Below are 21837 nucleotides of genomic sequence, written 5' to 3'. Positions count from 1 at the left end.
CGTCGGAAAAATGGTGGATCAAGCCGAGGATGTCCAGTTCCCCACTGCAAATCAGAGATCGAGCGTCATGCGCCGTGAGCCCACACATCCGCCCTAAAGCCTGGGCGTGACCAAAACGGAGCTGAGGCAAGATCACTTCAGAGCATTCAGACTCCATCAAAACCTGAAAATCTTCGAAAGTGGGACACATCTCTTGGCCGCCAAAGCTAAAAACATGCGTCACTGGATTCCAGAACCTTGCCGCGGCACGGAGAAAAGGAAGCTGTAGCGGAGTACGGCTCAGCGTGAATAGTGCATTCAAGCCGAAACCCCGGAAATTCAGCTTTTCCGAGCCATCTAGAGAAGAGATCCAAGATGTGACATTTTCTGCGAGAAACGCCTCCATCTTTGTCTAAAACTAAGATGAAATGAATGTTCTCGAAGTTGAGGCTTTTATAGAGGGAAAAACACTATTCACGGGGACACGTGTCAAAAATCTGGTGGCTGCAGGACTAAGTGGCCGGCCGGCCACCTTTTCTGGCTGGCCAGCCATTTACTTTTTACAAAACTGGCCGGCCAGCTGTCTCTCTCCACAAAAATGGCCGGCCGGCTCCCCAAGGTGGCTGGCAATGCTGCAGTGTATCTCCTTGGTCCTGTTTTACTCTTCGAGGGAAAGTTTCAAGCATTTCCATGCAACGGGAGAGTCAAAAGCCTTCATCTCCCTCCATTTCGGATGCGTTCCGGTGCCCAGATCGTCAGAAGTACACTCTGTTGTTGCAAAGTTTTGTTTATCGAGTTGTTGTTTTGATTATCGAGTTGTTGTTTTGCTTATCGAGTTGTTTGTCGAGCGGACGTGTTTCGTGTTTTTGAGTCATTGCGCTCTGTTTAAGCAATCTTTGTTTAAGTCTTGTTTATTTGCGTTGTTGCATTTTGTTTATCGAGTTGTAAACTTCCTAAGGTTCTGTTATATCTTAGTAAGTTGAGTTGCTTAGTTTGTTGCGTCGGTTCACTACCTGACTTGGTGATTACACAATGCACACTCCCATTCAATTTCTTTCCTTGTGCAAAATAAAATGATGCGATACGATACTAAAAGTTTAAAATACAAACACCTTTTCAAAAGCTATTTCATTTCATCATGCTTTACAACAAACAAAGGTACAAGTTTTACAAAAAATAAAACTGCCTAACAATGTGCAAAGTGCTACAAACTACTAGCAAAAAGAAAAATAAAGCAGGAAATAACAGCATCAAAGTCCTCGGGAGCGGGAACGAGAAGCACTCCTCATCCTCTTCTGCGGGACAATCTCCGCGCCATCATCATCATCTGAGTCGGAGCTGTCACCCTCAGGATCCCCCTCAGCCTCACCTCTATTCCCCGAGCCAAAACCGGAGCCCCTCTCCTCAGCAGATGTCTCTGACTGACGATCGGTAGCCTCCTCCTCCTCCTCAGCATCCTCCTCCTCCTCATCAGGCTCCACCTCCACAACGTGAGCCCTGCGTCTGCGGACGGGCCCTCCTCGAGCTCCTCGAAAAGGCCTAGATGGCCCAGCTCCTCGGGAAGGCCGAGATGACCCCGCCCCCTGAAAAGGCCCGGGTGACCCAACTCCCTGAAAAGGCCCAGATGGCCCAGCTCCCCAATAAGGCCCAGGTGGCCTGGTCTGCGGCTGACCGGACCATGAAGGCATCTGAAAACAAAGAGTTCAATTCAAATACATCAGTCCAAATATATACATCAGATGCAGATACAAGCAAAGGCTACATGAAGTGGGTGCATGTAGATACAGTGTACAAGTGGGGTGTGTGTCAGATGTGCTCTACACAAGTAGTCTATCGATGCAGTAGAAATCAGCATGTCATCAGAAGTATGATAAATGCCAGAAAACTGAAAGGTACCTGAATGCCCGCGACAGACAACTGTGCCTCCCTACGCAGGACCATGCCCTCGAGTGTGGCCACCAGTCCAACCACCTCCTCCATGTACCCTCGCGATGGCTGCAAAAATGAGCTCATAATCATCAGTGAACAAAAGAGTGTCTAAACATCTGAATGATGAATGAAAAAAGTGGAGCATACCGGCGGTAAGTCAGGATCAATGGCGTATCAATCACTGGGCATCGGAGGCTCTAGCGGGATCGGGGTCGGAGAGATAGCCCCATACTGCCACGCCATCAACTCTGTCGGCATATCTGGCCATCCGGGATGAGGATGAGTCGACGGAACCGGAGGAACCGGTCTACTCCCACCTCTAGATGTACCAGCCCTGCTAGTAGAAGGGGCGTCTGCAGCCCGAGCCCGAGCCTGGCCCGAGGATGACATACCGGCAGGTCTCATCATCGGGATATGAGCTCCCGTCAATGGAGGCATCAAATATATGTGACGGTAAGTGGCGTAGTCCCCCTCCTCAACATATAGTAAAGCATCACTGCCCAGCATGGCGCCGACTACCTCCGAGTAAGAGAGCCTGTCAGCGGTCCGCATAATGGCTGGGGGTACTGCGGGAGGATCCTAAGAAAGATACCCCCATACCTGGCGCAGAAAGCGTTCCCCCAGGAACCATGCCCTGCCAACCGGCCCTTCAAGCAGGACCCTATACTGGGAGATGTCTGACGCTCCGGTATACTGAAGTCGAAGACCATCACCCAGGGACACCCAGGGCTGCCATGTGATCTGCGGATGATAAATGCATAAACCAATCAGAAATCGAGAATATACAGAGCAAATCAAAGATGAGAATGAAAGGAACTGAAAGTTCTGAGGTACCTCTGAATGTCGCACGGTGTCAAAGTACTGTCGCAGGTTAAGGAGGGTCTCTCGAGGTCTCGGCCGGTGCGGACCCTCGAACACCAATGAATATGGGGTCATGAGAATCCCTGCCACCTCCAGCTCTGGGGCTAATGATGGAAAGTATACATAGACCCATAGCTGAGAAAAACAGTACAGAATGTAAGTATGAAATGCTGAGAGCAAAATACAGACTGTAAAAGTGCGCTGTGTGTGCAATGTACAAGTAATGAAGAGCAGAAATGTAAATCAAGAGGACAGAAAGTACCTCCCAGGCTCTCCAGTAGCCGCCAAGTAAATCGCCCCGCCCGCGGGAGGTCGCGCTCATATAAAAGTAAAGGGTAGCCAGGCCGGCGCCACCCCAGTCATATCGACTGACCTGTGATAGGTCAACCAGAGCGCTCAGCAGGTATAGCCCGACTGTGTTCCCTCTGTCGGCGAACAGGGTAGTCCCGAAGAGGAACATAAGGAAGCCACGGGCATACTGCTCTGTCTCCTCGGGAGTCTCAGGCACCATCTCCGCCCGCCGGAAGTGGGAAGAGAACCAAGTGTATCGGACTCTCCCAGAAACCCTGTCAACGGGCGGGCGAGCCCCCAATAGATACATCCAAGCGGCCTCCCACTCGCCCATATCCTCATCGTAGGGGATGGCCCAACCTCCTATGTCTAAGCCAGTCAACACAGCGAAGTCGAAAGGGGTCATAGTCATGTCCCCGGTAGCAGAGAAATGAAAAGAGTTGGTGGTGTCCCACCATCTCTCTACCAAGGCTGCCATCAGTGTCCTCCTGGCAGGACAACGTGACAACCCGACGCAGAAAGGCCCGAATCCTGCCAAATCTACCAAATCTCGGACGGCCTCCGGGAGCTCGGCGTACCAGTCCCGCGCGATGGTGGAACCATACCCCCGCACACTGCGGGAGCCAACCTGCATTCAGAATGAATACATGTGTCAATAATGAAATGAATGGGCTGTGTGCCAATGAAATGAATGGGCTGTGTGCCAATGAAATGAAATGGGCTATATGCCGATGAAGTGAAATAAGCTACATGCAAATCTATTTAACTGGGCTGCGTGTTCAGAAAATTTAAAGTTTGGGCTGCGTGTTCAAATTTCAACTAGCGTGGGCTGCGTGTTCACTATTTAATCTGGGCTGCGTGTTCAGAAAATTTGAAGTTTGGGCTGCGTGTTCAACTTTCTATCAGTGTGGGCTGCGTGTTCACTATTTAATCTGGGCTGCGTGTTCAGAAAATTTGAAGTTTGGGCTGCGTGTTCAAATTTCAACTAGCGTGGGCTGCGTGTTCACTATTTAATCTGGGCTGCGTGTTCAGAAAATTTGAAGTTTGGGCTGCGTGTTCAACTTTCAATCAGTGTGGGCTGCGTGTTCACTATTTAATCTGGGCTGCGTGTTCAGAAAATTTGAAGTTTGGGCTGCGTGTTCAACTTTCTATCAGTGTGGGCTGCATGTTCACTATTTAATCTGGGCTGCGTGTTCAGAAAATTTGAAGTTTGGGCTGCGTGTTCAAATTTCAACTAGCGTGGGCTGCGTGTTCACTATTTAATCTGGGCTGCGTGTTCAGAAAATTTGAAGTTTGGGCTGCGTGTTCAACTTTCAATCAGTGTGGGCTGCGTGTTCACTATTTAATCTGGGCTGCGTGTTCAGAAAATTTGAAGTTTGGGCTGCGTGTTCAACTTTCTATCAGTGTGGGCTGCGTGTTCACTATTTAATCTGGGCTGCGTGTTCAGAAAATTTGAAGTTTGGGCTGCGTGTTCAAATTTCAACTAGCGTGGGCTGCGTGTTCACTATTTAATCTGGGCTGCGTGTTCAGAAAATTTGAAGTTTGGGTTGCGTGTTCAACTTTCTATCAGTGTGGGCTGCGTGTTCACTATTTAATCTAGGCTGCGTGTTCAGAAAATTTGAAGTTTGGGCTGCGTGTTCAAATTTCAACTAGCGTGGGCTGCGTGTTCACTATTTAATCTGGGTTGCGTGTTCAGAAAATTTGAAGTTTGGGCTGCGTGTTCAACTTTCTATCAGTATGGGCTGCGTGTTCACTATCTAATCTGGACTGCGTGTTCAAAAAAATTTAAAATGTGGGCTGTGTGTTCACTTTCGAATTCGGGCTGTGTGTTCGACAAATCAATGTTTGAGCCGTGTGTTCTAATGTGGGCTGTGTGTTCGCAATTAATTAATGAGCCGAGTGTTCAGAAATTCGAGTGTTGAAACTACATGTTCAGGATGCAAGCAAAGTGCTATGTCATAAGCTAAACTGCATGTTCAAGCATGGCAAAGGTGCGAAATGTACGAAAAATACAGAAAATGAAGTAAATACCTCTCGGGCCTCATGAGAGAGGTGATGCTCCGGCTCTCGGAGAAGCAGATCCCCGGGTGCTCGCTCGTCAAAGCTAGTAAAGTGACGGAAGACAGCACGAGGGAGGACATGTGCTGGCGGACGGTACCTCCCGGGAATAAAAGGTCGGGTCCTCGGAGGTAGAGTCATGGGATCAAAATCATCTCCGGCACCTGGAAAACCTCCGCCGTGGGGAGAATTACCCGCCATTTTCAGAAGATCTGCAAAAGGAGCAAAAATGAGCGAAAATGAGCCGAAATTGGAAAAAGTCAACAAAAGTCAACTCTCGGGAAATAAAAAGTCAACAAAAGTCAACTCCCGAGAAAATCTTCCAAATATTGAGACAAACTTACCTCAAGTGGCGAAAATGCAAAAAGAAGCTCCGAAACCGGAATTTAATCGCTTCAAAGTGCTTGAAACTGAGTGTTTTTGCGAAAATAATTTGCACGGGGCGTTGGAAAACGCGTATGAAACTCAGATCTGAAGAAGAAAATGTTGTGGGAGGCAAGAAAGGGAAAGGCCTCGGCTGCCTTTTATAGGCTCAAGGTCTTGGTTGAAGAAGCATGAAGGAAGGAGGCGAAAAAGACCAAACTGCCCTCGGATCTGGGTATATGGCCGGCCGGCCCTCTTTTCTAGCCGGCCAGCTATCTGCTTTTTGGAAAGCTGGCCGGCCAGCCATTAGCTTTATGGGAAACCGGTTGGCCACCTCCCCTTGGGAAGATGAACGGCCGGCCATGTCCCCCACATGCCCACCTAGCTCTCTGCAAATTTTGAGGAAGATCGGAGTTCCCGGGACCTGAAAAAGTTCAAGAAAAGTACACTTCCGGTCGCGAAATAGCTCCGCCGGGACTTCAGCTTCAAGTTCTGACATGTGTCTCATCATCACTCATCAAAATCAAAGTGTATCCTTTTTGAATGAGTTGTAACCTTTCCGGGAAGCGGATCGGAGGCCGCAATCGAGTTACCTTCGCCGAAACACGCGTTTCCGTACTCGTTGTTTCATGACAAACGGGCACCCTGATTCATGCTCGTGTCACATTATCTTGCATTCTCATGAGCATACCTGCGTTAACATGCACATTTCTTGATATTGGCATACCTCTACGTTTGAGCATACGTTGTCACGCATGTTCCACTTTTGCATTGCGATGCATATACTCACCGGCACTGCGTGTGTCAAACTTTCGGAATCACATTAAATATATGTTGTTAGCATATTGTGCTCGTTGAGTTTCTCTCTTTTGCAGGCACGATATTGTATGTACGGTTCAATTGAGGCTGGTGCGACCTGACGAATCGCGCAGGTATCGTATCTTCTCCGTGTGAGACGTGGCGGGGATTGAATAATCCTCCGCATTCTTAACTGCATGAAATGTAGTTGTTGCTTTGCATTCTTGCTTAAAACTGTTGCATCTATTTGCGAATACTTGCTTCATTACAGCTTGCTGCATTTGCATGATCATTGGGTTACCTTCGGCTTCTTGCATATCATTTGCATTTTGCCCCATGCCTGCGGGCGCATCTCTGTTTATTCTGTCTGTTTGTCTAAGTCTTCGGCCTTGTCAAAAATGGGTCGTCTCTGGGCTTTGACATTCACTCCCGTCACTTATGACTTCCGAGTTCTGTCAAAGACAGGCAACTGTAGACACCGCATTTTTGACCGACCTTAAGACTCAGACGTCACCGATTGAGCGCTTGGTGATGTTGCATAATGTGCTTGTTCAGAAGTTTCAGAGTTGCGGCCGTGAGCCCTGCCTCCAGACTTCCGAACCCTCTTCTGTGCCTTGTCTCGGTTTGCGAACCAGACTCGGTTTTCTCTGTTTCTTTTCCTGAGGGGAGGGAGAGGTCCTGTAGACCATCTCTCAGTGGCCGTAGGCTACATTTTGTGGCCGCAGGCCATTTTGCCCATTTCGGAGTCCGGTTTCCGGTTTTCGGAGCCGTCAGGCCGTGTGCCTCGGTTTGGGACCGCTTAACCATCTCCTATTGCTCCGGTTTTTGGCATACTTCCTATTTGCTCCCTTTTGAGGGACACTGGGGTCTGAGAAACCCACTTCGTGGCCGAATGCCACTTTCGGTGCTTAACAGCCTTTTTTTTCGGGACCCCGAACTGCGTGTTTTGGTCCCCGAGCATTCGTTTTGCAACGGTTTTCGTTCATTTTTGGCAGGTACCTCTGTTTTATCACCGGGGAGATCACTGAAGGGTGAGAGGCCAGCAATTGTTGCAGCAACCAGTTATACATCCTCCGACGCCCTCCGGCGCCCGTTTTTCACACTTCCGGGCTAATGTTAAACACCTTGGGGCCATTTTCTCGAACTTTGAACCACATATTTGTGATGTACACACATGAGAGGACCCTAAAAGTTCATGGCCGGCCATTAATTCAACTTGACCCTTTTGACCCCCTCCTTCCGGGCTAATGTTGAACCCCTTGGACCCTTATTCTTGAAGTTTGAACCACATATTTGTGATGTACACACATGAGAGGACCCTAAAAGTTGGTGGCCGGCCAGTAATTCCACCTGACCCTTTTGAACCCCTCTTTCCGAGCTAATGTTGAACCCCTTGGACCCACTTTCTTGGACTTTTAACCACAGGGTTGTGTTGTACACAGATAGGAGGACACCACCAGTTGGTGGCCGGCCAGAAAATCAACTTGACCCTTTTGACCCCTAGCCGGCCGGCTAGGGGGTGTGGCCGGCCGGCCACATGGAGCAAAAGTAATAGGCCGGCCGAGATCTTGGCACTGTGCACTTTACAGCTGTGGAGCTTTATCCCCCAGAAAAGATCTTTATCCGGGGGATATTTTGTGGGGGAAAGTTACTCTCCTTTTCCCCCACCTTTACACCCCTTCTTTGGCCCTTATAACAAGCAAGCTAGATCATTTGTTGGGGTTAGAAAATTTGGTCTTCAAGCCTCCATACACAACTCCATCTCCATACCTCTCATTTCTTCAAAAATCTCTAAGTCCATAAGCACCATTTCTTCTACACCACCAAGCTCTACCACCACCACCTCATTTCCAGCAACAAGGAAGACTTCTCAAAGGCAAAAGGAGCTGCAAATTGATCCGAGAAGCAACAAAAGTCTTAGTCTTCAAGGGTGAGTAACATTTCTTCACTTTGACCCTTTTTCTTGATCTATTTGTAAGCCCCACTTGCTTTTTGTTTCAAGCTCCAGCCATAACTGAAAAGGGCCCTCTTTTGAGCTCATTTTCACTTTTCATTAAGGGCTCAACCCTGTTTGAGCCCTCCATGATACACTTGCTTCATTGATCCTCTTATATGTCATAGTTTTGCATGCTATTTTTGGCCCATGAGTAATCTGTTTTCGAGCATGTTGTAAACTGATATTAGGCTTATTTTGAGCCCCTCTTCAACATTGAAGAAGGGCTCAACACCATTTGGGACTTCCATGTTATACCTACCTTTATATCTCTCTTTTATTCCCTATTCTTGCATGCAATGGCAGCCTACCATGCTTATGTTTTTGGCCATTTTACAGTTCTGAAAAAGTCCTTATTTTGGTCCATTATTCATTTTTCATTTAGGTCCTTTCATGGTTTGGGACCTCCATATGCCACTTCATGTTATATCTCTCCTTTATTCCCCATTCTTGCATGTTTAGTTAGCCTACCATGCTTTTGTTTTTGGCCATTTTACAGTTCTGAAAAAGTGCTTATTTTGGCCCATTCTACATGTTTTATCAAGGGTCTTTGGCTGTTTGGTGATTATTTTGCATACCTCATGTTATAGCCACTTTTGAGCCTTATTTTGCATCACATTTCTATCATGTTTGTATACTGATTTTGAGGCTGCCATAAACTGTAAATATTCATATTTTTGGTCCCTCTTCAGTGTTGTAGAAGGAAATTTTTCAGTTTGGATTTTGTTCATATCACTTGCTTCATTACCCCTATCTTGGCCCCTATTCTTGCATGCTATTTTTTCCCTACCTATGCTTGCTGTTTGGCCATGTTTATAACTGTGAAAGTGCCTTTTTTGGGACTGTCTAGCTTCTGTCTTTGCATTGCATGTCCATATTGTGCATGTTTAGCATAGCTATAGGCCATTTCGGGTGCCTAAATTCGCATTTCGGGACAATCCCATGCATTTGGTATCATTTCGCCTCATTTCGGGACTGTTTTCCCCCATATCTTAGTGCTGAAATTCCATTAGAATGATTGCATGCCATTTCCATGTCATTTCATCGCATTCTATCATTGCCTCGGTTTGCGTGCCCGTGTGCACGCATTTCGAGGCACCTCATTTTTATCCGCCGGCATCCTATGTGAGTGTGGCTGAGGCTCACTCATGTTGGTATAAGCCCATATCATGTTGCCATGTCATTACATCGCATTCTATCATCGCCTCGGTTTGCGTGCCCGTGTGCACGCATTTCGAGGCACCTCATTTTTATCCGCCGGCATCCTATGTGAGTGTGGCTGACGCTCACTCATGTCGGTATAAGCCCATATCATGTTGCCATGTCATTACATCGCATTCTATCATCGCCTCGGTTTGCGTGCCCGTGTGCACGCATTTTGAGGCACCTCATTTTTATCCGTCGGCATCCTATGTGAGTGTGGCTGAGGCTCACTCATGTTGGTATAAGCCCATATCATGTTGCCATGTCATTACATCGCATTCTATCATCGCCTCGATTTGCGTGCCCGTGTGCACGCATTTCGAGGCACCTCATTTTTATCCGCCGGCATCCTATGTGAGTGTGGCTGAGGCTCACTCATGTTGGTATAAGCCCATATCATGTTGCCATGCCATTACATCGCATTCTATCATCGCCTCGGTTTGCGTGCCCGTGTGCACGCATTTCGAGGCACCTTATTTTTATCCGCCGGCATCCTATGTGAGTGTGGCTGAGGCTCACTCATGTTGGTATAAGCCCATATCATGTTGCCATGTCATTACATCGCATTCTATCATCGCCTCGGTTTGCGTGCCCGTGTGCATGCATTTCGAGGCACCTCTTTTTTTATCCGTCGGCATCCTATGTGAGTGTGGCTGAGGCTCACTCATGTTGGTATAAGCCCATATCATGTTGCCATGTCATTACATCGCATTCTATCATCGCCTCGGTTTGCGTGCCCGTGTGCACGCATTTCGAGGCACCTCATTTTTATCCGCCGGCATCCTATGTGAGTGTGGCTGAGGCTCACTCATGTTGGTATAAGCCCATATCATGTTGCCATGTCATTACATCGCATTCTATCATCGCCTCAGTTTGCGTGCCCGTGTGCACGCATTTCGAGGCACCTCATTTTTATCCGCCGGCATCCTATGTGAGTGTGGCTGAGGCTCACTCATGTTAGTATAAGTCCATGTTACATTTTCCATGCCATTTTAGTCACTTGCATTGCATATACCATCGCCTCGGTTTGCGTGCCCGTGTGCACGCACTTCGAGGCATCTCATTTTCACAGCATAGTGCATACTAGGTTGTATCTTAGATCACATTATACCATCGCCTCGGTTTGCGTGCCCGAGTGCACGCACTTCGAGGCATCTCATTTTCATAGCATTGTGTATGTTAGGATTATATCTTAGTTGCATTTCATGCATATCATGCATATTGCATCGTGTCCGGAATAGGAGTTAGCCCGGGCACGGGAAACGAGGTACATTTCGTACTCCGAGTGACGGAATGTGTCTCAATTCCCCAGTCACCGACACTCCGGATTATCCATGATGGAGTTAGGTTTTAGCTGTAGTTTTATGTGCATTCATCCTATATTGAGTTATGCAATTCGACTCCTCGGCCATCATGCCTCGGTATGCGTGATTGGTGGCACGAGGATTGAGACCTGCATATATCTGTGCAAATACATTGCTATGCCCCTTTCCTGCTCTCTGTTTCCGCAAAATCAGGAGTCAGCAACTTTCCGGGACTTGGCACGCATTTCAAGAGCAGGTGTAAACAGAGGCTAATTGGGGCATTCCGGTGGATTTTCGCGCAAGACAACCCAGACATGCATCATCCATCAGAAGCAAGACAGTCCCTGGCTTGCACGCCAGTTTTACTTGCTTTCTTAGTTAATTTGTTAATTAATTAGGATTTTGTAATATTTTGGACTGTAATATTCTTTTATTCGGAACTGTAATATTCTTTTATTTGGGACTGTATATTTATTCGGACCCTCCGAGTGAGGGCACAACTGTAATAAGTGTGGGTGAGTGTGATGTATGTCTTCCAACCCCACGTCTTTCTCGCTTTTATTTATCCGCTTTTGATGGTTAGATTAGGGCATGTTTAAATTAGCATACAGTATGACAGCATGTTTGCATCATTCATCTGTATTGCATGCACCGGGCTCGGCGCATCATACTAACTGCATTGTATTTTCAATTCTAAATTGAATACATGATAGTTGTAGCATTTCATATGCCATCTTAGAATAGCCGAGCCTACTATAATTGCATTTTGCATGTGTTGCATTAGGCATTTCTGTATAGTTAGGATCATGCATAAAATTCTAATGAGTTTCTGTTTTGGCTTGGAGTACCCGGTAAGCTTTATGCTTTAGCATCCCTGCATGCGTGTGAGTGAATGCCATGATAGCATGCTTACCATGAGGCTATGTACTTATCTGATATAACTGCCTGAATGCCTGTGGGTGAAGGTTGGGTTACTTAAATTGGAATAAATCATCAAAAGTTTTAAAGCCTACCCGCGGGTAGCAAACCCTCTTTCAAAAACAAACATGAAATGTTTTTCGTTCCAATTCAGGCGACCCGATCTATACTTGTATGCTGTGCGCATCACATAGTAACCTAGGCTAATAACCGGAATAAGAACTCACAATGTTTTCAAAAATTGATATCATGGTTAGTAGAGGCCGGTCTATGACCGGGCGAGCGGGGGTGCTCACAAAGTGACCTTCCCCAATCGTACCCAAGTCCCTGAGCCGAGGCAACTTTGGTGATGACGGACACGTGGCCTTTTGGCACCGAGTCAGGGTTTCCTAAATTTCCCAAAATAAAATATTTAGGTGGCGACTCTGTATCTGGCAAAGCAGTCCATGTTTGGTACTTTTTCAAAAATCAGTTTCTCAAAACAATTTGCCGGGTTTGGACTCTTTGGTTCAGATTAAGAACCGTGACATTTAAGAGTCCGAGCTGTAGTGACCCCAAATGAACAGAACGGGAGTTCGTTCCTCCCGGGGCGTTCGGGGACGTCTACAACGGCACGGCACTCGGAGCGCAAAACGCTTTTATTTTGGAATTGGTAAATGAGCTCTTGACCGGGTATCGAGCCTACGACTGAACACAGCAAAACGACTCAACACGAAGATAAAAGGCACACAACCTAAACACCACTCAACAAAGGAAAAGCAGAGTAAAACAACCTAAACACATCGAGACATACTTGGAACGACCCAAAGCAAGAATTGAGATAAACAAAACAAAAGACACGACACACAGACGTGCACAGGGAGCCTGTTTCACCGGGTAGTGTTTCCCACCCTTTCTCATTTGTGATTCTCACATCACTCGGCCCTCAGGCTCTGTTTTTTCTGAAAAAGCCCTTTTCTCACTTTTTCTCTCATCGTACATCTCTCTATTCTTCAATCTCTCGTTTTTCATCCCTCCCCTGGGTGGTTGATGGATGAACAGGAAGTTGCGGGCTCACGCCCAACATAATCAGCTCGCGGCTATTTCCTTCGGTGACATCTGTCGATGCGCCGGATGAGGGAATGGAGCATCTTGATCCATTCCAATTCGTGCTTCGCACTCGGCTTGATACCTCGCTGCTTGGAGGATGAGAGAGCTTTCTGCCCTTTGTTGTTAACTTCGGTTATCCCCTTTTTTGGCGGGTAGAGTGGCCTTTCTGGCAAGTATGTTGACAATGGGGAAAAGACAGGAAGCCTGACTCAACTATGCCCGTAGTTCATCATTTTGACCATTTTTTAGTTTTAGTTTTCTCCTAAAAAAAAAATTTTGACCAAAATGAGAGTTAGATTAACATGCTTGTTCAATTTTCTGATTTAAAATCATGCAAGTTAGGCAGTGACAACTGAGAGTTTTCCTTTTTTGGGTCCAAGAAATGGTCCAGTTTTGAAAATGGAATACTTTTCGAGAAGATTAGTCAACCTCAGTAAAAATTCTCAAAAATTATTTTCGTAAACGACCACTGCTCAACGAGCATGGAACCTACTCTTGAGATGCGCAACCTCGGATCCATGGCAATGAAAAATTGCCCCTTGTCTGAAGGACACTGCATGGCAACGGAATGTTGCCCCTTGTTTGAATAGTACCGCGGCGCATTGAATGGCAACGGAAAGTTGCCCCTTGTTTGGATGGCACTGCAACGTTTTGTGGGCAGTCCTCAGAGCGACGAACGTAACCAGACTCTCAGATACAGAGAAGACAAAGATGACAAAAACCATCGCATGGACACAATCGAATTTGAAGTGTTTTACGGCTGGACTTCAGAATGAAGTTGCCTACGTATCCCAAAGATGGGAATCAAGCCTCACGTAGTTCGGGGTTAAGGTACACTCGGGTATTAACCTCTCCTTTTTAGGCTCTAACTTTTGCCAAGGCGCCCCTTGCGGGTTTTCAACCTTGCGAGCTTTGTTCTTCTTTTCTTTTCAATTCTTTTCATTTCTTTTCTTTTTTTTTGCATCTTTCTTTTTTGTTCTCTTTTTTTTCTTTTCTTTTGCATTTTTTGCTTCTTTTTTTTGTATTTTTCTCTTGCTCTAACTTTTGCCTGGGTCGCCCTTCCGGGTTTTCGACCCAGCGAGCCTCTCAAAGGGTAAAAGTGTAACGAGTCCATGCCAAATGGTTTTGAGATCCTGAAATTATCTGAATCTAGGAGAATGGCTGCTGTTTTGCTTTGTAAGCTTCTTCTGATGAGATCTGATCTTCTTGACCTGACTTTGGTGCCTCTTGCTCGAGGGCTGCTTCAAATCTAGCCACACAGGCCTCACATTGTAGTTGACCGTTGAACGTTCTGAATGGGCCCAAGGTTTGAAAGCAAGGACTCAAGTCTCGAGGCTGAGAGCGATCCTAAGCTGCACAATCTCAAGAGCGATTTCACACAGGTCTTCGCGGGACCGCACAAAATATTTTGTTTTTGAAAATTTTTAAGAAAGCGACAAATCGCTCGCGCTGAAGATAGTGTGAAACCAGTCTGGATCAAGCCAGGGTCCTTCTCAGTACTCACGCTAACAAGCATGATTCCATTCATTAAGGGCTTAGCACGCCTTTCTTTCTCTCGAATGATCAAAGTGTTGCAAAACCCGAGGAATTCCTTCCTCTTCGTTTTCACCGCAGTATTCGAAAAGTTTTGAAAAACTTAGGTCGATGCAATGAATTCAAGGCACAGAAAAGACACAGTTTCTAATCAAATACTGCCATCTCATTTGGAATTTCTGGTACAACTAGCACAAGGCGGAAGCAAATGCGAGAGCGTGAAAATCACTGCTGTTTCATTCAAATCTGTCGGCACAACTGGCTCCCTGGCAGAAACAGACTCAAAACAAAACGAAAAGACAGACACGAAACAAAATGGTGATGCTCGAGGTAACACCCCCTGGAATCACCCGACTCCTATACAACAGGACTGACTCGATACAACAAGACAGACCCAAAATAAAAGAGACTGACTCAAAACAAAACGACAGACTCAAAACAAAACGACAAGACTGACTCAATACCCAAGTCGGAATGTACAAAAACCAGCATTCACAAATGCTCAAAACAGTGCGTGCCACACGCCACATCTGGAGTAAACTGAGCGCCGCCCGCAGGTGGTTCATCCTTCGATCACATCACATTATCCCCCCGCAAATTCACTGATCGAGTGCCGATAGACTTTGCAGGTCCTGGTGCGGGGATGACCCCGTTGTCGATCAAATCTTGTATTTCGTGGCGGAGACGAAAGCACATGTCAGTATCATGGCCAGCTCGCTGATGGAAGGCACAGTAATCGGCTGGGTTGTGCGAGAGAGGGAGGTTCTTTGGTAATGGCTGCGGCTCGAGGGGCTTCCGATGCCCTTTCTTGATCAAAACCCCTAGAGCCTTTGACAAAGGCATATAAAGTGGGGTGAAAACTTTCTTGGCTTGGGGTGGATATTTGGTTGCTTGCGAGCTACTTCCGGACGTACCGGTGAATGGGGTAGCTGTTTTTGATACGGTGGTAGCCACCATGCCCACATCAGAAGATCTTGCAGTTGCATCACCACTGGTGGTCGCATTCGAACTGCGGGAAAACGCCCTCCTGGGCTGCTCCTTATCCTGGTCAAACAGACCTTGCCTCATTGCATCTTCGATTTGTACCCCCATATCGTGTAAATCTGAGAAAATGGGAAAGGGGATTACAATCATTCTTTGCATTAGCTTGGGCTGGAGATTGCGCACAATCATCCGAATTTGATCTTTGTCAGTAGGCCTTAGAGTCATCATCGAGGCCTTCGCCCTCCACCGAGACACGAATTCTGAGAAGCTCTCCTTCGGCTCCTGCCTCATCGTCTCAAGATCACGGGTCGTAATCTCGATTTGGGTATTGTATGAATATTGTGTGACGAAGGCCTCGGCCATCTCCTCCCAGTTTCGTTTCACTGAATCCTCTAATTTGGCATACCAGGTAACTGCAATACCCGACAGGGTCCGGCCAAAAAGGGAGAGCTTCTGCAATCTTGTCAAGCCCATCGGGCGCAAAACATCTGAAAACAAGCTCAAGTGGACCATGGGATCTCCTGACCCGTCAAAACGGTCGATGTGAGGCATCTTGAACCTGTCCGGCAGAGTTACGGCTGCGTCGGTGTACCCGTCCTCAATGCCCGGGATGGACTTTACCCCCTGGGATTTCTTGAACAACTTTTCAAGCTTGCTCAACTTCAACGCTGTGGGGTCGACCTCAAACTTGGAGGGAGAGTCTGGTAGATTGATAGGTGTTTTGGATAGTTGGGGTAAAATTGGGGCTGAGCCGGCCCTACCGGAATGTCCGTACCTTCTTGGACATTTGGCGTCTCCCCAGGTGCTGGAGCTCCTGTTGGGGGAGGAACTTGTTGTGAAGCGGACGCACCGCTTTGCTGTTGTAGCTTGGTGATGAGCTCGGCCTGCTGAGCCATGATCGCAGCCTGCTGTTTGGCAAATTCCTCCTGACGGGCAGCATCCTGCTGCATGAATTTCATACTTTCTTGCATCTGGCGCATCATGGCCTCCATCCCTGACGTGTTTTGCTGATCCATCTGACTGATTGGTATCTATCCCTTGCCTCTGGCGGAGGAACACTGATTGCCCTTGGACTGAATCTCTGACCTAGCAAAGTCTATCAGCACAAGTTCGATGAACCTTGGGGGATATCGGAGCCTTCTGAAGCTATGGTTCCCAGACTACCCTAGCAAAAGAGAAAACAGACAGCATCTTAGCCTGATTCCATCTGAACAGATACGAGCATAGTTGAATGAGTGTGCCCTCTACTGAATTCTGCCCAAATTTCTGCCCCCTGCAAACTGATATCCTCAGGTAAAACTGATTCCCAGATACTAATTGATGCCCGCAGGCCTGATGCCCAAACTCATACACTGATACATGCATTCCTGTAGAGACGCACTCTAAAGCACATAACAGATAAGTGAGAGTCAAAACACCCCTATGTTGGGGTAAGGTTTCCCTGTCCTATTTTGTTAGGAGCTAGGTTTTTACTACGCACGCAGCGGTTTCAAACAACCTATAAACGGGTAAGCAACCTGTCCTAGTTTGGAATGGTCACTATCGATCCGAATATGCACTAGGCCGAATGGTCAAAGAGGGTGCCCCGGTAGAACCAGGGTTTGTGTTCCCATACTGGCAGAGCCCACAACCGGTCAGCCTTATGGTCATGCCTTGACAAGACAAGCCTCCGGCAAACCGTTCAGGAATAGCAGATGGCAAACACGGTGTCCTAGGCGCACCGATGCAAATGCAATGCAAAGAAACACACAAGTGTAGTCAAAAACAGATATCACGAGTTCGAGTCAAGTTCTCTAAATCCCCAGCGGAGTCGCCAGAAACTGTAACAAGCCCGCGGGGGACCTCGCTACAGCTCGGACTCGATTCGTAGTCACGGTTCTAAATCTGAACCAAAGAGTCCAAATCCGGAAAATCGTTTTGAGAAACAGATTTTTGAAAAGAAGTGCCAAACATGGACTGCTTTGCCAGATACAGAGTCGCCACCTAAATGTTTTTTAAATGGGAAATTTAGGAAACCCTGACTCGGTGCCAAAGGCCACGTGTCCGTCATCACCAAAGTTGCCTCGGCTCGGGAACTTGGGTACGATTGGGGAAGGTCACTTCGTGAGCACCCCCGCTCGCCCGATCAAAGATCGGCCTCTACTAACCATGATATCTATTTTTGAAAACTTTGTATGTCCTTATTCCGGTTATTAGCCTAGGTTACTATGTGATGCACACAGCATATAAGTATAGACTGGGTCGCCCGAATTGGAACAAAACATTTCATGTTTGTTTATTTGAAAGATGGTTTACTACTCACAAGTAGGCTTAAAATGCAGATTTTGCCACTCTCAGGCGGGCTTAGGAAAAGATGGTTTTGCCACTATCTAGTGGGCTTAAAACAAACGGTTAATGATTTATTCCAATCCAAGTAACCCAACCTTCACCCACAGGCATTCAGGCAGTTATATCACATAAGCATTTAGCCTTATGGTAAGCATGCTATTCATGGCAGCACTCACACGCATGCAAGGATGCTAAAGCATAAAGCTCACCGAGTACTCCAAGTCAAAATAGAAACTACATTAGAAATCATGCATGAATCCTAAGTATACAGAAATGCCTAATGCAACACATGCAAGAATGCAAACTATAGCAGGCTCGGCTATTCTAAACACGGCATATGGAATGCTACAGCTAACATGTATTCAATTTGGAATTGAAATACAAATGCAGTTAGTATGATGCGCCGAGCCCGGTGCATGCAAAACAGATGAATGATGCAAACATGCTGTCATACTGTATGCTAATTGAAATATGCCCTAATCTAAACATCATAAGCGGATAAATAAAAGGGAGAAAGACGTGGGGTTGGAAGACATACAACACACACACGCACACTTATTACAGTTATGCCCTCGCGCAGAGGGTCCGAATAAATATACAGTCCCGAATAAAAGAATATTACAGTCCAAATATTACAGTCCGAATAATATACAAATTCCTAATTAATTAACAAATTAACTAAGAAAGCTGTAAAACTGGCGTGCAAGCCAGGGACTGCCTTGCTCCTGATGGATGATGCATGTCCGAGTTGTCTTGCGCGGAAATCCACTGGGATGCCCCAATTAGCCTCTGTTTAGCAGTTATTCTTGGAAAGCGTGCCAAACTCTGAAAAGTTGCTGATTCTTCATTTTGCTGCAACAGAGAGCAGGAAAGGGGCATAGCAATGTATTTTCACAGATATATGCATGCCTCGATCCTCGTGCCACCAATCACGCATATCGATGCATGATGGCAGAGGAGTCGATTTGCACAACTCAATATAGGATGAATGCACATGAAAAACACAACAAGACCTAACTCCATCATGGGTGATCCGGAGTGTCGGTGACTGGGAAATTGAGATACATTCCGTCACTCGGAGTACGAAATGCACCTCGTTTCCCGTGCCCGGGCTAACTCCTATCCCGAGCATGATGCAATATGCATGACATGCATGAAATGCGACTAAGATACAATCCTAACATACACAATGCAATGAAAATGAGATGCCTCGAAATGCGTGCACACGGGCGCGCAAATCGAGAAAATGACAGAATGCGATCTAAGATACAACCTAGTATGCACTATGCTGTAAAAATGAGATGCCTCGAAATGCGTGCACACGGGCGCGCAAACCGAGAAAATGACATATGCAATGCAAATGACATGGAAATATGATATGGGCTTACACTAACATGAGGGAGCCTCAGCCACACTCACATAAGAGGCCGATGAATGAAAATGAAGTGCCTCGAAATGCGTGCACACGGGCACGCAAACCGAGGCAATAGCATACGCAATGCAATGGCATGGAAATGGCATATAGAATGCAACATGGACTTATACTAACATGAGAGAGCCTCAGCCACACTCACATAAGAGGCCGATGAATGAAAATGAAGTGCCTCGAGATGCGTGCACACGGGCACGCAAACCGAGGCAATGACATATGCAATGCAATGGCATGGAAATGGCATATAGAATGCAACATGGACTTATACTAACATGAGAGAGCCTCAGCCACACTCACATAAGAGGCCGATGAATGAAAATGAAGTGCCTCGAAATGCGTGCACACGGGCACGCAAACCGAGGCAATGACATATGTAATGCAATGGCATGGAAATGGCATATAGAAGCATGCTAATGGGATTTAAGCACTGAAATGTGGGGGAAAACAGCCCCGAAATGAGGCGAAAACACACCCGATGCATGGAATCTCTCCCGAAATGCAAATTAGGCGCATAGAAATGAACTACAGCTATACAAAGCATGCATAATTGGCACATGGAATGAAAAGACAGAATCAAGGAAACCCCAAAATAAGCATTTTACTAGTACAAATCATGGCCAAACAGCAAGCAAAGATAGGGCAAAATTAGCATGCGAAAATGGCCCTAAACATGAGATTATGAAGCAACTCATAGCTACTGTCCTCAAACAGGTTAGGACCCTTCAACAACATTGAATAGGGACCAAAAATAAGCACTTTCACAGAACTGTAAAAACCTCAAAAATAAACATAGATAAGGCTAAGTTCTTATGCAAGAAAATGGGCCAAAAGGTGGCCAAAGAGGCAAGTGGTATATGCAAAGCCCAAACTGAAAAATTCCCTTCTACAACATTGAAGAGGGACCAAAAATATGACTATTTACAGAACTGTAAAAACTCCAAAACAGTATACAAACATGCTAGAAATGCAATGCAAAATGAGGCTCAAAAGAGGCTATAACACAAAGTATACCAAATATTCCACAAACGGCAAAAGACCCTTAATCAAACATGAAGAATGGGCCAAAATAAGACTATTTTCAGAACTGTAAAATGGCCAAAAACAAAAGCATGATAGGCTAACAAAACATGCAAGAATGGGGACCAAAAGAGAGATATAACATGAAGTGGCATATGGAGGTCCCAAACCATGAAAGGCCCTAAATGAAACATTAAGAATGGACCAAAATGAGACTATTTTCAGTGCTGTAAAATGGCCAAAAACCAAAGCACAATAGGCTGCCAAAGCATGCAAAAATGGGACCAAAAAGGGAGTATAAAGGCAAGTATAGCATGGAGGTCCCAAACAGTGTTGATCCCTTCTTCAATGTTTAAGAGGGGCTCAAAATAAGCCTATTTACAGAACTGTAAAAACTCCAAAACAGATCACACACAAGCTAAAAAAATCATGCAAGAAAACGGTATTTAAGAAGGGTATTGAAGCAAGTGCAATATGGGGGGCTCAAACGGGGTTGAGCCCTTAAGAAAAAGTGAAAATGAGCTCAAAACAAGGCCACTTTCAGTTATGGCCGGAGCTCAAAGAAAAAAGCATATATGGTTAAGAAAAGTTGCAAAAATAAGCCCAAAAAGGGTGAAATAGCAACTCACCCTTGTAGACCAATCTTTGGTTGCTTCTTGGACCAAGTTGTAGCACCTTTAGCCTTTGAGAAGCCCTCCTTGTTGCTGGAAATGGAGTGGTGGTGATGGTGCTTGGTGGTGATGAAGGAATGAAGTATAGAACTTGGATGTTTTTGAAGAAATGAGAGAGATAGAGGGAGGTTTGAATGTATATGCTTGAAGGCAATTTTTCTAACCCCTAAAATGCATGTTGGCAGCTGGTTATATGGACAAAAAGGAGGGAGCAAAGGGAGGGAAAGAGTGGGAAAAAGGATCAAGTTCTTTTTCCCAAAAGATATTTCCCCCGGATACAGATATTTTGGGGGAAAAAAGTGCATAGCTGTAATGCACACAACCTGAGGATCATGGCCGGCCACTTTCTAGAGCTTCAGGTGGCCGGCCAGCCACCCCCCATGGCCGGCCGGCCACCCCCCATGGCCGGCCGGCCAAGGGTCAAAAGGGTCAAGTTGAATTAGTGGCCGACCATATGATATTGGTGGCCTCCCAGGTCCCCTCATCACAACCTTGTGGTTTAAAATTGAAAACTGTAAAACAGGAGAGAGAATAGGCCACTTTTAGGAGGGGTTCAAAAGGGTCAAGCAACATTAGTAGCCGACCACCAACTTTTAGGGTCCTCCCATGTGTGTACATCACAAATATATGGTTAAAAGTTCAAGAAAATGGCCCAAGGTTGTTCAACATTAGCTCGGAAGGAGGGGTTCAAAAGGGTCAAGCAACATTAGTAGCCGAACACCAACTTTTAGGGTCCTCCCATGTGTGTACATCACAAATATGTGGTTAAAAGTTCAAGAAAATGGCCCAAGGGTGTTCAACATTGGCTCGGAAGTGAGAAAAACGGGCGTCGGAGGGCGCCGGAGGGCGTATAACTTGGTTGCTGCAACAATTGCTGGCCTCCCACCCTTCTACGGCCTTCCTGGTGATAAAACAGAGGTACCTGCCAAAAATGAACGAAAACCGATGCAAAACGAATGTTCAGGGGCCAAAACGCGCAGTTCGGGGTCCCGAAAATGGGCTGTTAAGCACCGAAAGTGGCATTCGGCCACGAAGTGGGTTTCTCAGACCCCAGTGTCCCTCAAAAGGGATTAGAAAGGAAGTATG

The 21837-nt window shown here is 46.4% G+C and overlaps 1 protein-coding gene across 1 annotated transcript; it reads right to left on the bottom strand.

Moving 5' to 3' along the window:
* Nucleotides 1-1092: 1092 nt before the first annotated feature.
* LOC145790120 (uncharacterized) lies at nucleotides 1093-1989 on the bottom strand. The gene is made up of 2 exons (XM_082867949.1): nucleotides 1876-1989; nucleotides 1093-1667 (listed from the first exon to the last, which is right to left on the bottom strand). Exons 1-2 carry the CDS (start codon nucleotides 1957-1959, stop codon nucleotides 1230-1232), a joined length of 522 nt encoding a protein of 173 aa, XP_082724075.1. The 5' UTR covers nucleotides 1960-1989; the 3' UTR covers nucleotides 1093-1229.
* Nucleotides 1990-21837: the final 19848 nt, after the last annotated feature.

The sequence above is a fragment of the Camellia sinensis genome, chromosome 5 (genome assembly GCF_055761805.1).
Source record: "Camellia sinensis isolate YWXY chromosome 5, ASM5576180v1, whole genome shotgun sequence".
Classification (NCBI taxonomy): Eukaryota; Viridiplantae; Streptophyta; class Magnoliopsida; order Ericales; family Theaceae; genus Camellia; species Camellia sinensis.
This window is presented reverse-complemented; position numbering and strand designations above follow the sequence as displayed.

What these genes read in the sequence shown, in the direction of transcription:
- LOC145790120 (XM_082867949.1), bottom strand. Translation starts at nt 1,959, where the DNA reads ATGGAGGAGGTGGTTGGACTGGTGGCCACACTCGAGGGCATGGTCCTG. An exon ending in TGTCTGTCGCGGGCATTCAG is followed by an intron (nt 1,668 to 1,875) that starts GTACCTTTCAGT and finishes CTTTGTTTTCAG; the next exon opens with ATGCCTTCATGGTCCGGTCA.